At 40.1% G+C, this 21,176-nt stretch overlaps 1 protein-coding gene across 5 annotated transcripts in view; it reads left to right on the plus strand.

The window, feature by feature from the left end:
* The window catches only part of ITSN1 (intersectin 1), a 260,698-nt gene that overhangs the window by 100,933 nt on the left and 138,589 nt on the right, over positions 1-21,176 (plus strand). For all 5 annotated transcript variants that reach the window (XM_073617164.1, XM_073617162.1, XM_073617165.1 and 2 more), the window contains 5 exons: positions 4,142-4,235; positions 10,223-10,323; positions 14,820-14,883; positions 16,624-16,761; positions 17,462-17,574. In XM_073617164.1, the coding sequence (XP_073473265.1) occupies positions 4,142-4,235; positions 10,223-10,323; positions 14,820-14,883; positions 16,624-16,761; positions 17,462-17,574 (510 nt within the window). The remainder of the gene's footprint in view (positions 1-4,141; positions 4,236-10,222; positions 10,324-14,819; positions 14,884-16,623; positions 16,762-17,461; positions 17,575-21,176) is intronic.

The following is a 21,176-nucleotide window of genomic DNA, read 5'->3' on the forward strand; positions in this document are numbered from 1 at the left end:
ACACCAGAGGGGGGGGGAGGGGGCCTGTAGCAGCAGGGGAAACTTGCCAGACTGTTGGGAGTGATCAGTGCGACTGGGTGGGGGGGGGCAATTACAAGGACCAATCTACCTGTATGGCTCTCCATGAATACAAAGATTGGTTCTTGTAATTGCTCCCGCCGCATTCATCGCCCCCGACTGTCCATCGGATTCCCCCTTAATGCCAGTGTTTTCTGTGCGTTGTGTGTCTAGTCCTGTATACAGCTCAGGCCAGAGTGTTCCTTCCACAAGAGAAGCTACTCTCCAGTCCAGAAGCGGCCAAAATATTTCTTTTTGCAAGAGAGTCTTGGGTGTGGTGGTAGGCTCCTTCGAGGCAACCCCCTTCCTCAGTTTCGTTCTAGACATCTGCAGTGCATCATTCTCTTTGTGGGACACATCAGTCTGACCTCTGGACAGATTGTTTGTTTTTTTTTCCTGTCGAAGACCAGGTTGTCCCTGGTTTGGTAGTTCAGTAATTCAGCTATGGAGTTGAAGTCCCTTTTTCTCTCTTTTTTTTTTTTTTTTAAAGATCTTAATAACAGATGTCATCATGTTGGACACAGCTCCACAATCCAGCCACTCCTTCACTCCCTCCCTCCGGAGGACATGTGGGTGTGTTTGGTGAAGAGGTGCACACCCAGGCTGCTATCTAGAATGAGCACGTTCTTCACGTGCCTCTGTTTCCATGGCAGTGTATCCCCAGCTAAAACCTGGAAGCAGAGACAGTGTGATACAAGTGAAGTCTCCTCAACTTTCTCTGGCTGTTTTCTACAAGCTCTCTGCAAGATTCCAACACCTCTTCCCTGGGCTTTGATGTTCCTTCCCTTGTCCTCTGAATCCCCCCCTCTCCTCCCCTAACTCATTTAAAGTTCATGTCAGCATCTCCTCCAGCCGATGGGGGGAGGGGGGATTGTCACTGAAAACTTCTATGAACACAGGTAATCTCTACACACAGTACTGTATTATATCAGAAGTGGAGACCTGGTGAGGAGCATTGTGACCTGTGCCCTCTGTCTGTTCTCTGAAATGAACACAGTGCTATGTGTATAGACCATACCTGTGTACAGTACATAGGAGAGGAGACTGACAACTCCCCCACATCTAAAGTGACCCCGATATGTCCCCAGAGTCTTTTTTATTGTACATACAAATCATCCCTCTGTCCCTGATGTCACCCCCCCCCCCCACCTTCACCATCCCTCGGTCAGTGATCCCATCCCTATCCCCCCATCCCCTGTACTCCTATACAAGTCCATTATCCCCAGTGCCATCACATGCCGTACAGAGCATTTAAAGATCCAAATAGGAGTTTTTTTGGATTTTAAAGGTGCACATCTACAACAAGTTTTCATAAAGAAAATATTAATTTATTGGAACCCTTTAAAAACAAGCATCCAAAAATGAATATCTGATCATACTGTACTTTAATAGGCGCAGGCTGATTAGATAGATCTCTACTTGTTTCACCATAATTAGTGGCTTCCTCAGGAGAATTTAATTATCAGGCACTGTACACACTGAAAATAGAAAGATTTTTTAAGAGATATGACAAAATGTACAATGATAATACAAGAGTTATTTAACATACACAATATTTTATTATCCTGGATTGGCAAAGAATAAAGTGGCAGATTACAACCATGGTCATATAAATTACCTGTATGTTCAAAGAGTAGCTAATAAAATGTTTTGAGGCTCCAGAGTCATAGGGATGAAATGATTTGGATCATCTGGTGTAACCATAGAGGGGGATGTATCTATATACACATAATACCCGCTTAATGGTCCAACGGGGGGGAAGGAAAAAGAACCAATCAACATAACGGTCATACACAATTGCCTCAACCATTTAGCGGATGAGACAAAAGACGGTAGGTCTACCTGTAATTAAAGATCTTGATGATATATTCAAAAATTTAGTTTGCTCTGATTGCTTCTATTCCAAAGGTAGAGAAACAAACCAAGAGGAATGGAGAGGAGAAATTAATGGTATTTTCTCTGGGGTTCCAAAAAGTCAAAAATGACCCTTTAATCAAGAGAAAAATAATCCAATCAAGACAAGTTGAATTTTAAATTTGAAGCAAAGGCCCAAAAAATGCGATTGATTACCTTGAACAAAAGGTTCCACAATGTATTTCTCCCCCTCCTATGCTGGACCGTAAATGAAAGACTATGGTCGGCATTCTTGTATACCACCCTCCACCTTCCTATTGGAAGCCATTTGGTGCCAAAATGAGAGGCGAGGGCGCTGTGTGCGCTTACTTACAAGCTGGGGTCGCACTGGAAATGACGCTGTGGCGTTAGTGACGCTCCAGAAGTGATGTAAAAGACACCAGAATCGTGTGCGCCGGCAACCCAGCAGGTAGCCAGATACCGGAAATGATGCAGAAATGTAAATACATTGAGCATCATATAATTTGAGATAGAAAGGGGCATCCATCTGGCGTTAGGACGTCATAAGATGAAAAACAGACGTAATGATGACGAAAAATCCTGAGAGGGTACAGCCTGGAAAAATAAAGCCAGCACCCCAAAAGGAGAGGCCAAAGGAAGAAGCTGGCATATGGCGCCATCTAGTGGAGTCTATAAACCTAGACAACACCAAGTATGACACCCTGGCCATATGGTCACCTAATCCAAAGAGAACCCCTAAGTGTTAAAGTTTATATTTCAATATTGTCTGTCTAAGACACAACAACTATATCATGATAAACAAAGATGACTCCATAGCCACTCAAAAACGACCATTAAATAGAATCCAAAAATAAAGGCAAATGACCCATGGTAAATCAAGACACAATAGAGTCAGAAAAAGGAAAGATGAGCTCAAAATTTCTTTTCCGCTCCATTCCTAAACAAATAGTATATTCAGTTTCTGAGAGTGCACCATTTACATACTGACATAGAAATCCAAATATAAAAGAAATGATGGTGAGTGATTTTTTTTTTTTATTGACACCTTTTTATAGGAGTCTCTTTATAGAGCTAATTTCTGAAAAGCGTTGATCTCTGTACAGACTGACAGGCCTCAATCACACCATGGTGCAGAGACGTCAGTTTTTCACAAAAAAAGGCACATAACTGACGCGCATGAAAACTGATGTCAATGTGCATAAAAACTCACTGTAAGGCGCATGAAAACTGATGTGTCTGCATTCTAAATCTGTGCGGTTTTCCCATCAATTTTCATGCACGTATGGTGTGAACGAACCCTCAAAGATTTAAGTTTATTGCCACCTATACCTGCGTGTTTGCAAACCAAATGTACACGGTTGGTGCGGTTTACAACCTGTAAGTTTTTATGTGCATTTTATATGAAATGTTTTGCAAACAAAGCTCAAAGATGCATTTTACTCCAAAGACATGCTGGTAGGTTAATTGGATCCTGTCTAAATTGTCCCTGGTATGTATGAATGTGTGTTAGGGACCTTAGATTGTAAGCTCCTTGAGGGTAGGGACTGATGTGAATGTACAATGTATAGGTAAAGCGCTGCGTAAATTGACGGCGCTATATAAGTACCTGAAATAAAATAAATAAATACATTTTAAAGCACATAGAAAATACATCCAAATGACAGTGAGCAAAGATCCTAAGACACGTTCCCCAAGAATTCCAGGCCGGCCTTTTATTATATATAAAAACACATTTTCTAAAGCTGTAAACCTCTGTCCTATTTACTGAGTTTACTGGAGACCTTTATTGTTTTATGAATCGTTTCTAAATAGATTTCTTGTAACCCATGAATTACAAACCCAATGCATAGAAAGTCTCTTTCTTGATAACAGAGAAATCTGAGTTTTTTTTTTTTTTCAAGCTTGTAACTAAAGTGTGAAATGGTCTCATGCTATATCTGTAATTTCTGTTACAATTGGTAGAATGCGTAACCACCCTCCTTTTAAAGAGCAAGGATAAGTCATTCCTGAAGGAAAATGTATTAAAGTAAATTTGACTTGGACATTCTTCTACCCTTCCCTAAAGACTATCTGTATCACAGCTAATTTGGAAAGTGTCAGATTATCCTGTATGTGACCAGCCATGTTTCATTGGTTCCATTAATATTGTAGCATGCACATGTGTACAATGGCAAATGTTATAATAACTTTTGTTTTTATATATTTGTAGCCACATTGCCAAAGAGTTCGTCGTTTGGCCGTTCAGGTGCTGGAGGCCAAGTTAACACTAAACTTCAGAAAGCCCAGTCCTTTGATGTCGCTATGTAAGTTTTGAACATTTATGTATAATTAACACATTTGAGCTTTCATTTTGGGGTTTCCTCACCACAGACATTCACGCATATGAAAAGCCAGTTTAGTATTTATTAGGTTTTGGAGGGTCAATACAAATATGGAGAGAACCATCTTAAAAGAACCTTCTTGGTAAAAAAAAAACACATTTTTTAACCCCAGCACTAAAATACAGCCATGATAACCATTTTGTCTCAAACACAAACCGCATGTCTATTAGACTGTTTCCAAACAAAACTGATTGATCTTCGCTGTTCACCAGGGACCAGATGGCTTTTTACATGTGCTCAGAGTTCTAGTAATACATTTCCTAACTGGTGCTCTCACCTCTCAGTGCAGTCTTTCACCTATTCAATCAGCTTTAAGCTCCATGTGGTGTACGGTACATCATGAGATGGGGATTTATCAATTTCCCCCCAAAATAGGACACATCTATTGTAAACCAGGCTGCCTCTCAATTTTCAAACATTGGCAAGAAAAAGTATATTAACCACTTCCCGCCCTCGCTAAAGCCGAAAGACCGCTACATCGCACGCTCACATTGCCAGAAGGGAGTCTATGGATGTCCACCTGTGATCGTGCTTCCCGGCATCGGCATGGATCTCTGATCGCTGTGTCCTATGGACACAGCTGATCACAGATCGAGGTAAAGAGCCACAGCTGATCATAATGTAAACAGTATTTGCTGGTTATTGGCATTCCTCTCCTCACGCTTGATAGTGTGTGAAGCATGGTTTACATCAGCTGATGCTTCTTGTGAAAAGCATTCTTAAAATATTGGAGTGTCTTTTATCAATCAAAGTAACTTAGAGTGCTTTCACACTGAAAGCACCGCGGCCGTTAGCTCTAAAGCGCCACTCATTTTAGCGGAGCTTTAGAGCTGTTTAAGCAGCGCTTTTGCGCCGCTTTTCAGCCACTAGGGGGGCGCTTTTAATCGCTAAAAAAAGGGTTAAAACTCCCGTTTTGCGGTGCTTTGACACACCCTAAAATGCATTACATTAATAAAGGTGCAGCCATAAGACCACTACTACTTTACAGGAGACAACTTTCCACTCAAAACAATTGCACAGCTAAGAAGTGCTCATAGACAGATGTTTTTCTGTTGTAGTTCCACTTTGGTAGCAGAGTGAAAAAATAATAAATCTTTAGCCACTAATACATCTGTATAAATGCTTCTGTTTAGTATTGCTGTACTGTGCAACAAAATTGATATGCAGCCAGCAGGTGGCACTTTAGGCTCTCTTTCACATTTTGCCCTGTCTAGTTACCACCTGAGACAGAGTGGTGGTCTGCTTGTGAAGCAAATACAGTGTGTGTATTTTTTTTTTTTATAAAATATTGGTTAAATTAAACTACAGTGGGAACAGAGTATTCAGACCCCCTTAAATTTTTCACTCTTTGTTTTCATTGCAGCCATTTGCTAAAATCATTTAAGTTCATTTTTTCCTCATTAATGTACACACAGCACCCCATATTGACAGAAAAACACAGAATTGTTGACATTTTTGCAGATTTATTAAAAAAGAAAAACTGAAATATCACATGGTCCTAAGTATTCAGACCCTTTGCTCAGTATTTAGTAGAATCACTCTTTTGATCTAATACAGCCATGAGTTTTTTTGGGAAAGATGCAGCAAGTTTTTCACACCTGGATTTGGGGATCCTCTGCCATTCCTCCTTGCAGATCCTCTCCAGTTCTGTCAGGTTGGATGGTAAACGTTGGTGAACAGCCATTTTTAGGTCTCTCCAGAGATGCTCAATTGGGTTTAAGTCAGGGCTCTGGCTGGGCCATTCAAGAACAGTCACGGAGTTGTTGTGAAGCCACTCCTTTGTTATTTTAGCTGTGTGCTTAGGGTCATTATCTTGTTGGAAGGTAAACCTTCGGCCCAGTCTGAGGTCCTGAGCACTCTGGAGAAGGTTTTCATCCAGGATATCCCTGTACTTGACCGCATTCATCTTTCCCTCGATTGCAACCAGTCGTCCTGTCCCTGCAGCTGAAAAACTCCCCCCACAGCATGATACTGCCACCACGCTTCACTGTTAGGACTGTATTGGACAGGTGATGAGCAGTGCCTGGTTTTCTCCACACATACCACTTAGAATTAATGCCTTAAAGTTCTATCTTGGTCTCAACAGACCAGAGAATCTTATTCCTCGCCATCTTGGAGTCCTTCGGGTGTTTTTTTAAGCAAACTTCATGCGGGCTTTCATGTGTCTTGCACATGAGGCTTCCTTCGTGCCACTCTGCCATAAAGCCCCGACTGGTGGAGGGCTGCAGTGATGGTTGGCTTTCTACAACTTTCTCCCATCTCCCGACTGCATCTCTGGAGCTCAGCCACAGTGATCTTTGGGTTCTTCTTTACCTCTCTCACCAAGGCTCTTCTCCCCCGATAGCTCAGTTTGGCCGGACGGCCAGCTCTAGGAAGGGTTCTGGTCGTCCCAAACGTCTTCCATTTAAAGATTATGGAGGCCACTGTGCTCTTAAAAACCTTAAGTGCAGCAGAAATTTTTTGTAACCTTGGCCAGATCTGTGCCTTGCCAGAATTCTGTCTCTGAGCTCTTCAGGCAGTTCCTTTTAAACTCATGGTTCTCATTTGCTCTGACATGCACTGTGAGCTGTCTTTATATAGACAGGTGTGTGGCTTTCCTAATCAAGTCCAATCAGTATAATCAAACACAGTTGGACTCAAATGAAGGTGTAGAACCATCTCAAGGATGATCAGAAGAAATGGACAGCACCTGAGTTAAATATGAGTGTCACAGCAAAGGGTCTGAATACTTAGGACCATGTGATATTTCAGTTCTTCTTTTTTAATTAATCAGCAAAAATGTCAACAATTCTGTGTTTTTCTGTCAATATGGGGTGCTGTGTGTACATTAATGAGGAAAAAAAAAATGAACTTAAATGATTTTAGCAAATGGCTGCAATATAACAAAGAGTGAAAAATTTAAGGGGGTCTGAATACTTTCCGTCCCCACTGTAAAATTCAACTAAACCATAAAATCCTATTTTCCACATTTTAAACCACAATACAAACCTATGCTGGCTATACACTATATAATAAATGGCCCGAAATTCAGTAATTTAGACAGTTTGTTCGTTTTTCGAACAGTTAATCAATAAACGCTGGAACGTTTTTGAGCCAAAAAAATGAAGGACAAGTTTGGAAATTTTCTAATGAATGATAAATTGAAAGGTTAAAGTGTTTCCCGTCCGAACTGTGTGCATTAGGTATATGTAAAAAACAAAACAAAAAATGCTTTAATTTATGTCCACTGAACGATTTATCGGTCATTACATGATGGCTCTGTTTGCTCTCCCAGCCGATTTTTCGTATAGTGTATGGCCAGCATAAGAAAGCAAACCCAAGTTATAGATGCTAATGTTATACACTTCTCAGCAGTTCAGCATTTGTCTTCATGTTTATATACTATGCTATGACTTTCCAGTTTGTGACCACCCTAAGTGGTCTAATTTCCTCTAGCCAGTGTACTGGATGTCAGGGTTGGGTCCTAAATGGCAGGTATATTTCCCCACTATCTGGGTTGCATTGCCTTTTAAAGTGGTTGTAAACCTGGAAAATCTAAATTAAAATGAACAGTCTATCTTATCCAGCAAAGCAGAGGAAATCATCTTCCCCAGTCTGGCCGGGAAAGGAGAAGCCAGTCATCTGTAAATCCTCCTCAGTTTCTGGCAGTAAAAAAATCTGACACGTTAAAAAAAAAAAAAAAAAGGTGTCGCCCTGCCCCCTCTCCTGTGACTGACATAGGAAACTCATGCACGAGAGAAAGGGCCATGTCTCCCACAGCCTTGCACACCCACAAAGATCTTTCCCCCGCCATGCATGCTGCTATGAAAAAAATAGTGTGCCATCTCTTTAAGTGAATACCCAAACGTGCAGAATGTTAAAATATGAACTATAAACAATTTATATACAAATGCGTCTCATAAACTCATGTGCCTGACAAAATTTCACAGATCAACAAAATAAATAACCGTATAATTATTGAATTCATATTTATCCAGGTGCTTCAAAAAGTGCTCAGTGCTCCAAACTCCGATAAGGTGCTCCACTGCAAATAAAGTGTTCTTCCAGAGTTATAAATGTTGGCATCTTACCAGATGGTGGAAATCTCAAATTCGAGATCAAACCGTATTTAACAAATCTCCCGGATAGCCGACGCTCTCACCGCCAGGTATCCAGTTAGCCAAATGATCCTGTCAGTAAGGAATAGCTGCAGTGTCCCCACTGCTGGAATATAGGTCTGGTATGTACTCCATGGCCACACAATAGCCAGGAATATTTAAATATAAAAAGGAGAATCCTCACAGTGTAATATAGTTTAAAAGAAATCTCCTTTAGGCCCCTTTCACACTTGTGGACTGCAAAGTCGCATGACAAATCGTACCCCATTATTTCCAATGAGTACCATTCATATCTGTGCGACTTCGACTTCAAGTCGCAGCAACTTTAAAGTAGTCCCTGGTCTGACTTTGTTGCAACTTGAGGTCCATAGACCTCAAGATTACACAGACATTGCTTAAAATCACGGCAAAATCGCACGACTTACAGGTCGTACAAATGTGAAAGGCGCCCTAATTAAAAAATATGCCATTACATGTGTCCAGAAGTAAGATCGCAAAAGCAAAAAGCACAGCTGCGGGATCATCTAACCGGCTAATGCGGAATGACGTCAGCCTGCACAGGGAATGATAACCAGCCTCCACGCTGCTATGCCAAGCCGGGGAGATATGTGGGGACATGTACAGCTGAGAGGGAAATCCAGTGACATTATGACCTTGCCTCCATGCCGTCGACACGCCCACAGAACTGGAGAATTTCAGCTGCCTATAATGGGAGTACACAATGAAATACAGAGGTACAAATAATGCGATTTACTTGCTTATGGTACCGACTGTAAAGATATGTTAGTCTGTCATATTTATGGCATGTGGGCTTTACAACCACTTTAAAGAGGTTGTAAACCTCAGGAAAAAAAACTTTCAAGACAGACCTAATGATCTATTAAGCATCACATATTAGCTCATTTATCAAATACTTACCTTAGAACAATGCCCTGTAGTGCTGCCCGCACTCCGCTCCCACGGCCGACATTGATTAGCGGCACGGCTATTGAAGAAACTGCATGAGCGGCTGTTCCTTCAGTGCGTATGCGCTGATGGCAGCGTATATAGTAAATATCTCCTAAACGGTGCAAGTTTAGGAGATATTTACAGTACCTACAGGTAAGTCTTACTATAGGCTTACCTGTAGGTACAATTAAAGAGGAAGATTTACTTCCTCTTTAAGGGGGGATGAATTGATGGTAATGTTGAGTACTCAGGGGTTCTCGCCCATGCAGGATGAGGGGTTCTGGGGTAGTCCAGCTGGAGAGGATTTCAGTACTCTGGATTGTGAAGTCCTTTCTTAGTGACCCGGAATTTCAGAGGTTTGAAGAGCTTTTGGGTGGGAAGAACCTCTAAACCCTTACTACAGGTACTCTGGTCCTAAAGGGGTTAAGCCACATACAAGGGGAGTCTTGATAAAGGGAAAACAGTCAGCACCTGGCTGTGTAAAAGAGAACCGGGCACACCTGAAGGAGCAGGGTGAACTAAGCTTGAGATTGAGCCATGTTTGCTAAACTTTAAAAACTCATTCCTTTGGATCCCACTAGCAGACAGGAAACCCATCAACCCAATTGGGACCAGTAGACCTGTAAACCGTTACCTTGCTTTTCGTTTGAACCAAAGTTATGGACTGTTTTCTGTTCGTTAGTTGAAGTGAGCTAGTTTGTTTTCTGGACTGTTCTCCTGTCTTGGAGAGACCAATAGACTACTTACTTTTACAAGATGTTTGGTGATCTCAGGCTACCATATTGCACCAAGCAAGGTATTGATGTCTTGTAAGATCACAGAAATCTGTTCTTCTGGTCAATTATTTATCTTTTGACATTTCAGCCCCCCTCCTGCAGCTGAATGGGCCGTGTCACAGTCTTCAAGACTAAAGTATAGACAGTTGTTCAACAGCCATGACAAAACTATGAGTGGTCATCTTACAGGTAACTTCATTTAATAACAAGTGGGAACATAGGTTTACTAGTGTGTATCAATACTTTAAAACTCAACTCCTGGCAAACCCTTTTTTTTTAAAAACTTTGATAGGGTTAGAGTGTATATTAGTTTTGTTTTTTGTTTTTTATTGATGCCATTGTTTCCAGTGAAGTGATTTCCTTTCTAGAGAGATTTCCCTTTTATATGTTGTCACTTGGAACTGAAGTAAAGGGTAATGGCTCAACCAGGGACACAGACAACAATAAAGACCTGAGAAACCTTTCTAATCTTTCCCCACACTACCCAAAACTAAAACAAATCTTAGATGTTCTTGGGCTTTAACTGCTTCCCGTCCTCGGTGATATCTGTCATCACTGCAGCAATGCTGGAGGTATCATCCTTTTAGAGCTGGTGATTCCCTATGAAGTGATCTGAGCGACTGTATATAGTGACCTTTTACAGGTAGCGGGAGCCGTCTTTACCCGGGCTCTCCTGTCCCACCAGCGAGCCCAGTACTGATGCAACTGATCGCATTGGATTCTGTATACAGAGTGAGAAGAACTTCCATTGTTCCTCTGACTTTGTGATATCAGAAACCGGAAGCAACAAGGATTTTGTCACTTGCGGTGTGGGTTTGTTTACAAACCGTTACCGGCCTGTAAAGCATCTGATTAAGGTGATCTGGTTTTGATCAGATGCTTTCCAATAGACCCCAAATCTCTTCATAAAGAGGACCTGTCACAGCCCATGCTATTACAAGAGATGTTCATCTTATGTGATGATAAAGTTCATCAAAACCAAACATTTTTAGGTACAGTGTTTAAAAAAAAAAAAAAAGACATGTAAACGGTGATTGCACCACACATGTGAGGTATCGTCACGAACTTCAGGGTGAGAGAAATAATTCTAGGGCCAGACCTGTGTAAGGCTAACCATACATTATACAATTTTCGTGGGCAATTTTTCTTTAGATTTACCTAAACCATATAATATATGAGGTCAAACCTAAACACTTTCAATTTGTATGCAATCAGGTAGGCCCTTGCACTACATAGTTGAAGTTAAATCTAAAGGAAATTCAATAAGAAAATTCTATAATGTATGGCTGACTTTACTCTAAACTGGTATCCTGTAAAGGATTTTAAAGTGTCACCTATTGAGATTTTTAGGCACTGTAGTTTGTCTCCATTGCACCGGGGTTTGCAATTTTAAAGCGTGACATGTTGGCTACAGTGGATATAAAAAGTCTACACACCCATGTTAAAATGTCAGGTTTCTATGATGTAAAAAAAAATGAGACAAAGATAAATTTCATAACTTTTTCCACCTTTTTAATGTGACCTATAAACTGTACATCTCAATTGAAAAACTGAAATCTTTTAGGGAGGGGCAGTAAAAATAAAAATAAAAAAAATAGTGGTTGCATAAGTGCGCACACCCTCTTATAACTGGGGATGTAGCTGTGTTCAGAATTAAGCAATCACATTCAAACTCATCATGTATAAAAGACAATTAGCGTCACCTACCTTAAGTGCTATAAACAAACTATAAAGTTTACTAATTAATACTCCACAGCTGCTGTACACGTCCAGTGAATTTACCTCACCATACAACGTATAAAATAAAGGATATAAGTGCAGCACTATTAATCTATCATTTAAAATATCCAGTGATATCAAATTATATTTAAATAAATAATTCATATAATAATGTGTTCAATCAAAGTTCATCTGCTTAAACTTTTCTGCGTTCAATTATTGTGACTTCTCAATTCGTATATTGTCCACTACTGTGCATAACGGGTCTTCAGCAGATTATGTGCACACCTTCACCAGCCGCTATACCTGCTCACCTCATACATGAGTCAGACTCAAAACAATTCCTTTCTTTCTTTCCGCTATGGTCTCATCTCTTTCACATCCGACCAACTACTACTGTATCCACTTTCCAATCAGTAGCCTGCCAGAGGGATCACAGGAAAGATCTCTCATATAAACTGCCCCACTGCTTCTCTCATTCCTCCACACCAGCGTTATTACTCGGTGTTACTGATAGGATATGGCTCCACATTCATGCAACAATAAATAGAGGATACATAGTGCTCTCCGTTTGCAACATTTATTAAAATGCCCCAATTAAAAAACACTTACAAGATATTCAATTAAAACCAGCTCTGTATAATACCAGTGCGTCTGCCTGCTCACCACTGTGGCTGTGTGATGTCACTGGCTCGGCTCTTCCCCTCTACACGCGTATCGCCCTCTGATTGGGCTTTCTCAATAGATCAGAATGGTCCGTTTCGGCATATGAACTTTAATTGAACACATTATTATATAGATTGATTTATTTAAATATAATTTGATATCACTGGATATTTCACATTCAAACTCATGTTTAAATAATGGCAGGTGTGTACTGACTCTTATTTGAGTGCCTCTGATTAACCCCAAATAAAGTTCAGCTGTTCTAGTTGGTCTTTCCTGACTTTTTCATATGGAGAAAATATAACACAACAGTGACATTACGAAGAACTGGACGTCCCTCCCAAATTGATGAAAAGATGAGAAGAAAACTGGTCAGGGAGGCTTCCAAGAGGCCTTCAGCAACAATAAAGGAGCTGCAGGAATATCTGGCAAGTACTGGCTGTGTGGTACATGTGACAACAATCTCCCGTATTCTTCATATGTCTGGGCTATGGGATAGAGTGGCAAACCGGAAGCCTTTTCTTACGAAGAAAAACATCCAAGCCTGGCTATATTTAGCAAAAACGCATCTGAAGTCTCCCAAAAGCATGTGGGAAAATGTTATGGTCTGATGAAACCAAGGTTGAACTTTTTTGGCTATAATTCCAAAATATGTTTGGTGCAAAAACACTGCACATCACCAAAAGAACACCACACCCACCATGAAGCATGGTGGTGGCAGCATCATGATTTGGGGCTGTGTTTCTTCAGCTGGAACAGGGGCCTTAGTCAAGGTATTATGGAAATTATGAACAGCTCCAAATACCAGTCAATATTGGCACAAAACCTTCAGGCTTCTTCTAGAAAGCTGAACATGAAGAGCAACTTCATCTTTTTGCATGAGAGCATCAAAAAACATACATCCAAATCAACAAAGGAATGGCTTCACCAGAAGAAGATTAAAGTTTTGGAATGGCCCAGCCAGAGCCCAGACCCGAATCCGATTTGAAAATCTGTGGGGTGCTCTGAAGAGGGCTGTGCACAGGAGATGCCCTTGCAATCTGACAGATTTGGAATGTTTTTGCAAAGAAAAGTCAAGACGTGCCATGCTGATAGACTCATACCCAAAAAGACTGAGGGGGGATTTACTAAGACTGGAGCACTCAGGATCTGCTGCAACTGTGCATGGTAGCCAATCATTTTTTATTTTCAGCTTGTTCAATTAAGCTTTGACAATAAAACCTGCAAGCTGATTGGTTTCTATGCAAAGCTGCAACGGGTTTTGTATGCTTCATTTTTAGTAAATCTCCCCGAGTGCTGTAATAAAATCAAAATTCTAAAATCAAAGGGTGCTTCAACAAAGTATTAGTTCAACAAACTAAAAGATCTGTTTGTTTTTTCAATTGAGTTGTTTATAGGTCACATTAAAGGTGGAAAAAGTTCTGAAATGATTTATCTTTGTCTCATTTTTTTTTTTTACATCATCATTTTACATTTTAACAGGGGTGTGTAAACTTTTTATATCCACTGTATCTATCAGCATAACATCATCTATTATATTTTACAAAAAAATTGGGTATTATATTGGGTTTGCATGCACCAACATTCATTAAAGTGTATTTTTTCCTGAAAATGTGCACATGATAAACTGCTGCGCAATTATTGTGAGATAAAAAAAATTGCAACAACAACTGGTTTATTCTCCAGGGCCTCTGCTTAAATAGATATAACGTTTGGGGTTCTAAGTAAGTTTCCAGCAAAATAAATGCTGATTTTTACATGTACCAGAGAAATGTCAGAAGTGGGCTGGACTGGAGGTCAATAAATGGTAAAATATTTGCCAAAGTTATTAGTTTGCTTTTGTTTAAAAGGGATAGTTTTTGTACATTTAGCCCACTGGGTTGAACGAAAGAAAAAAGTTATATTGTGTACCAGGCTTTAGCCCAGGTTCACATTGATGCGATTTGGCATGCGATTGGACATTTTAAAACGCATGCCAAATTGGCAGCTATTGCCAGAAATAGCATCGCCCGAATCAGTGCGACGTCTACTTTGCAAGGCCGCACCGATTCCCAAAAGTAGTGTCTGTACTACTTTTGGCGACTTCGGGTACGATTTCAATAGACATCTGTGCAAGAACACGCACAGATATCTCTGAAATTGCCCCCTAAGTCCGACTAACATGTGGATATGAAATCGTGTCGAAAAGTTCTGCGGAAGTTCTTTGGAACCCGCATGATTTCAGTCCCGCAGCAGTGTGAACCTAGGCTGCTCAATCTTAGGGTTTGTGCTGTATGTAATGTTTCAATTACCTTTTTCAGGTCCACAAGCTAGAACTATTCTTATGCAATCTAGTTTACCCCAAGCCCAGCTGGCGACAATTTGGTAAGACTGCTAAAATTTCCTCCATCTGTTTGTTTACATGTTTGTTGTAATATTCTCAAAAATTTGTATTTCGATTAAATGTCTAAGCTCGATCTCCTTGTTTTAATAAAATTAGATAAGGGCGCAATTAGATAAATTAATTTTCTGTTGCTGGTAACAGATTTTGGTAAGGAATTTTAAAAGTAGTTATTTTAGACGTCACTGACTCTACTGATTTGATTTTATGTCAGGTTTAGTAAAACTGAATTCTTTTGTGTTTTTATAATTTAATTGGAACTGGGTATTTTTCTTTCTCCACAAGTTTACCATTGTCATTCTAGAGGCTATAAGCTGCTACACATGCATTACTAAGTTATTGTTAATATTCCCATCGCAGACTTTCCTGGACTAGAAGTAACGAATGCTGCAGAAACTGCCAGATGGAGACCGGGGACATCACAGATCAATGCAGATATTCTCCAGCACACCACAGATCATCTATTAGCATCTGAAATATTTATTGAAGAATAATCACATCATAAGAATCAAAGTGCAACGTTTGGAAACTGTGCAGGATCCCTTCGTCAGGCATGTGAAGAAGCGGTCCTGCGAAGCTCCGAAACGTTGCACTCTGTCTCTTGTGATGTGATCATTCTTCAATGAATCTTTCAGATAATGTTCTGTGGAGTGCTGGCGAATATCTGCATTGACATGTAATTATTAATGCACCATAATTTTATATTCTATTAGATTATCACTCCATCCAAAATTTGTTTTTTTGATAGGTCCAATCAATAAATCGCCTAACCGCTTCTTTCAGGGACTGTGTGCATGTGAGAGATTTTTGCTTACAGCCATATGTAAGGGGGTCCAAAGCTGTACTTGAGTTCCAAAGTGTCAGTCCAACCAAACGTGTGTTTTTTTTTTTGTTTTTTTTTTAATCTAGGAGGTGCCTTGTGGGCTAAAGCAGGCCCTGGCTTCTTATGTCTTGTACTTTTTCAACTGAGATATTTCTGCCATAATTTCCAAATCTGATTTATTCTACCTGGAAGTGTTTGCATGTTCCAGCTCCTCCTGTTGCATTTTCCATATAAACAAAAATGCAGCAGGCAGAGGGAGAGCTCCTATTAATGGCCGCAGCAAATATACAGACCTGGGAAACTCAGCGCAGAGATCCCACCAAAAGTCCCTCGAATATAAAAGGAAGAGGGTGCGTAGAGGTTACGTAACCCCTGCAAAATGCCTTCTGTTTTTTGGTCCTTTTTGGTCTGTCAGACATACTTTGTACTTTGTGATATCTGACAGTTGTAAAAAATACCTGTTGTAACTGCCAAAAATCTTTTCAGTGGATAACGTCCTGTGGTCTGTGTTTTTGGCTACACTCTTAATTACATTGTTCCCAGCCATCTCTGAGGACAACATACAGCCTCTCCTTTATAATATGGAGCAAAGAAGGGGGGGACGTTTCTGTTGCCTTTTCCTAGTTTGATGGTGCTGATCCTCCATATTTACAGTATAGTGAATGTGTATTGTTAGGACAGGAAGTGTTACTGGCAGGATCTGCATGTTAAAATAGAGGGGGGGTGGGGGGAGCATGGAAAAAAAATATTGTTCGTGGGTATAGATAGGCTGTAACTCATCGGCATCTACCAAAAAAAAAAAACAATAAAAGTCAAGGTCAGGTTCCTTTTTTCTCCTGAACGTATTACCTGCATTGTGATCTCCAGCTTGGTTTATGGCATTTTTTTTATTCTATCCCAGGAATCTTTCAGACATCGATCAAGATGGGAAGTTAACAGCAGAAGAGTTCATCTTGGCTATGCACTTAATAGACGTTGCAATGTCTGGCCAGCCGCTCCCTCCAGTGCTTCCTCCAGATTACGTGCCACCGTCGTTCAGGTGAGAAATAAACTCAATTTTCAGCTGGAAAAACAGTACTTTATTTAAACATAAAGTATGTACATTTTTTGGGATTGTTTTCTATCCCCCTTTGCACTACATAAAAGTAGCTAGTAGTTTAAACGGCAAGCTGGCGGTGGAGAGGGGATAACATTGAATAAAAGAAAAGGTAAACTCCCCTGGTTTGTTTGTACCTATAGGTAAGCCTATAATAAAGCTTACCTGTAGGTACTGTAAATATCTCCTAAACTTGCACAGTTTAGGAGATCTTTGCTGTATACGCTGCCAATGATGTCATCAGCACAGGAGCTCAGAAGGAACGGCCGCCTGTGCCATTTCTTCAGAGCCCTTTACCGTGACCGGTAGCTCCCACGCGGGAATGACGTCGGACCAAAGTCGCACTCTAAATCGCACGACTTTGGAGTCGCACTAGTGGAAATGGAGCCTTACAGTGGTCTTGTGATGTTCTGCTCCCCTGCTATAAAACCCAGTTAAAGGGCTCCTGGGAAGGGATTCGGGTATGCTGGTGAACATAATTTCCATATGTAAATCTTGCGTACTAAGAAATACAAATTCTGTGGCAGGTAAAACCATTTATTTATTCTTTTTGTGTATCTAACTGCCTGGAGTGCAGCTTTAGTTGTAGCAACCATGTGAGCAGATTTCTTTTTATATTTTGTGGTATGCTTATTTTTCACAGGAGAGTTCGGTCTGGCAGTGGCATTTCCATAATGAGCTCCGTGTCCGTTGATCAGCGTTTACCAGAAGAACCAGCAGAAGAGGAGCCTCCACCTATAGACAAGAAATTGCCCGGTAGTTAACGTATTAAGTTCTTTGATTTTTTTTTTTTTTTTTTTTTTTTTTTGCCTTTTGTAAGTTGGAGACTACAATCTTAAAAGTTTCAGTTTTGTTTGAGAAAATTGTCAAACTACTTTTAGTTAATGATGGAACGTTAGTTAATTTTGAAAGCAAGCTCAGAAATGCACGTCATGCATTTCTTAACTTGCATAAGTATACTTCTTGAATTAAAATACAGTGTGTGTTTTATGGTATTATTAAATCCTGTTAAGTTTTTTTTTTTTTTATACTTCAAAAGATTTGTTACCACCGAACACACTGTAGATCTGTGGTAGTCACAACAGCAAATGTAAAAGCAGAACACACTCTGAAATTGCAAGTTAAAAATAATGCGCGCATGCATGCACACTTGCAAACTATGCATCTTTGACTTTTCCAGAACATCTCCTTGCTGCTGTTCAGACACGGTGCAGGACCTGGGATTCTCTATGACCTGTTTGCTTCAGCTCTGGAAGCCTCACGAAGGCCCCTTTTTTTTGTATGTTCTTATTCTCTTATATTTGTGCATGTTGCATATTTGTTCCTACGGAGTCCCTCGTAATCAGTCCCTCATAAGAAGCCCATTTCCCAGATAGTTGCACCCTGTCATTATCACTTCCCAGTCAATTCTGAATTATGCAAAAGGTAACAAAGATTTGCAAGAATGCTGAATGCACCGTTTTGTAATTTGCAATTTCATTGTGTTTGCATTTAAAAAGATACATTAGTTCTGCTTTAAGGGTATACAACAGTGGTTTTGTGAAGGTTGGTGTTTCTATAACACCCCCCTCCAACACCTAATTGACAGTAATTAGGTGTGGCCAATGGCGTCCCTAAGGGGGGGGCCAGAGGGGGCCCTGACTCCCCCCAACATTATGCTGTGCCCCCCCCCCCCCCCCCAAAAAAAAATTTTTTTATTTTTTCTTTTTACAAAAAGGCAATGAGGGAGAGCGTCCCCAGTCAGCTCCTGCGGGTGATTCCTCCCCCCTCCCTCTGCTCGCTGACACTGCATAATGCGAGCATTCACACAACCACAGCCGCCCGATCTACTCCTTCCCTTGCATTCTCATTGGCAGGGAGAAGAGCAAGTTGCAGGAAGGACTCCACCAGGACTCTGTTACTGAAAAAACAGACTGATTTCTCCCATCCTTAGGACAGGAGAACCAGCCTGTAAATTCCGAGAGATGCCAGACCAGCGCTGTCAATAGCAGGGGCAGGACAGCAAGAGGAGGCTGGGGAACCCCACAGTGGCAGAACACCAGGGCCCGGTGGCAAGACATTTTTTGCAACCCTGATAGTTCTCCCACTGCTTTGGACCCTTATATTTTCTTGGTATGCTGGTGACATATATCTCTTGTTTTCTGCCACCCTGGGGGGCCCCAATACAGTAGGAAGGGAGCTCACTGCAGAACATGTGAAAGGGCCGTTGTGGGATTGTAGTAAAGGGCCCCAGTGTGTGTGTATGTATGTATATGTATATATATATATATATATATATATATATATATATATATATATATATATATATATATATATATATATTATATAGTCCCCCCATGTGACCCCCCTAAATATGAAAGCTGGAGACGCCACTGGGTGTGGCAATAGTTGCCTGACATCAAGGAAGGAGTTGTTAAAGAATTACTACTCCAAGTAGTCATTCCCCATACCTAGAAGGTTTTTTTTTTTTTTTTTTGTATAATCTTTATTTAGGACAAAATAACATGTCATATCAAACATTTCCATATAGACAAAATCGTAAGCCAAGATGGACATGTATCAAATGTAAGGTACAGATAATCAAACTAAAAGTTAAGATAAAATCAAGGAAGAACAATGGTGGTTGTCTTACTGAGTAATATTGGGACTTTCCCATTCTGGGAGTTAGGGAAGACTCATTGGTAATGACACCAATTAGCATATCCATACACCTTTAAAAAAATATATAACGGATCTCGGCATGGTGGCCCAGCGGCTATCACTAAGCCCGAGAGTGCTACTGAGATTTCTAAAGTGATTACAGGGTCACCCAGCCCGTTTAGGCTCTGGTGGGAGGGGGACCAAAATAGCCTCCAGCTAACCACCTCCGGCACTCCACCATAGCCAGGGGTATCCTTTGGAGAATGCTAGACGCTGATGGGGAGAAACGATGCCACCCTCCTTTTATGACTTGAGTAGATTTGGGAAGAGGGGAGACACAGTTAAAGGTAGGGCAGTAGTTTTTTTTACTATTATTTTAAGTCTTTCCTTGACCTCTGGAAGGTTTACCCCCCTTCATGACAAGAATATTTTTTTGCTGTTCAGCACTGCGCTATTTTAACTGGCAATTGCTCAGTCATGCAACACTGTACCCAAATAAAATCTATATAATTTTTTTTCAAACAAATAGAGCTTTCTTTTTGATCACCATTGGGGGTTTTTATTATATAAACGACAGAAAATTTTGAGAAAAAAATATATTTTCTACCTTGTTTATAAATCCAATTTAAAAAAAATCTAATTTCTTTATAAATTAGGCCAAAATATATTCTGCCACATGTCTTCCCCAAAAAAATTTAAATAAATCCCATTAAGTGTATATTGGTTTGTGTGAAAGTTCTAGAAATGATGGTATGTGTATATATATATATATATATATATATATATATATATATATATATATATATATATATATATATATATATATATATATATAGAAAAAACACATGGAACGATGCTTGATGCCAAAAAGTGTCCTTTTACTGAAAAATTAATCCATTAATTGTTTCAAAATACAAGCAAGCCACTGTACAGTTCCGAGCACAACTCGCTCTTCGTCAGGCTTTTCAGGCTGTGTGTGAAAGGCTAAACCACACTGTGTTCCTTTATCCACACCCAGTCTGATACACACCTGTGTCACATAATTAGTTATCCTATACAAAACACCTAAAACCTTTCCAAATTTAACCCTATTAAATAAACCTACTACCCTAAAACCATCCTAAATTCCCCAATAGGGGATAATCTACAAGATAGGTTCATCATATTACATCTCAAATATCCTCATCATATCACTTATGAACCAATAATATTATCTCATTTAATTAGCTCGGTGTTTTGTAAATATTTCTCATGAATATACATATGTTGCTATTTCTATACATGTCTCAAGTTTCTTCATGGATTCCAGTTGATATTCTGCTATCTAGTATTTCCAACGGGAGCCTTTTGTGATCAATCTAGAGAAAATATAACATATTCAAAAATAGTCATACCTCTAATCAATCTTGTACTATAAATTTTTAAACAAACAGAAACAAATCATAGTCCCTGTTCATACCATCAGGGTACAGGGACTGTAATTTGTTGATCCACCAAACTTCACGTCTTTTTAATTTCAAAATCCTATCACCCCCTCTTTTGTCATGGGGAATCTCTTCTAAAACCATAAAGCGTAGATCTGTGTCTTTGTGGCCCATTTCTGAGAAGTGACGCGATACAGGTAAACTTGATTGAGGATGTCTAATTGTACTACGGTGTTGTGCGATACGGTCTTTAATTTTTTGGGTGGTTTCCCCCACGTAAAGGAGATTACAGGG

The sequence above is a fragment of the Aquarana catesbeiana genome, linkage group LG02, assembly GCF_042186555.1.
Source record: "Aquarana catesbeiana isolate 2022-GZ linkage group LG02, ASM4218655v1, whole genome shotgun sequence".
NCBI lineage: Eukaryota > Metazoa > Chordata > Amphibia > Anura > Ranidae > Aquarana > Aquarana catesbeiana.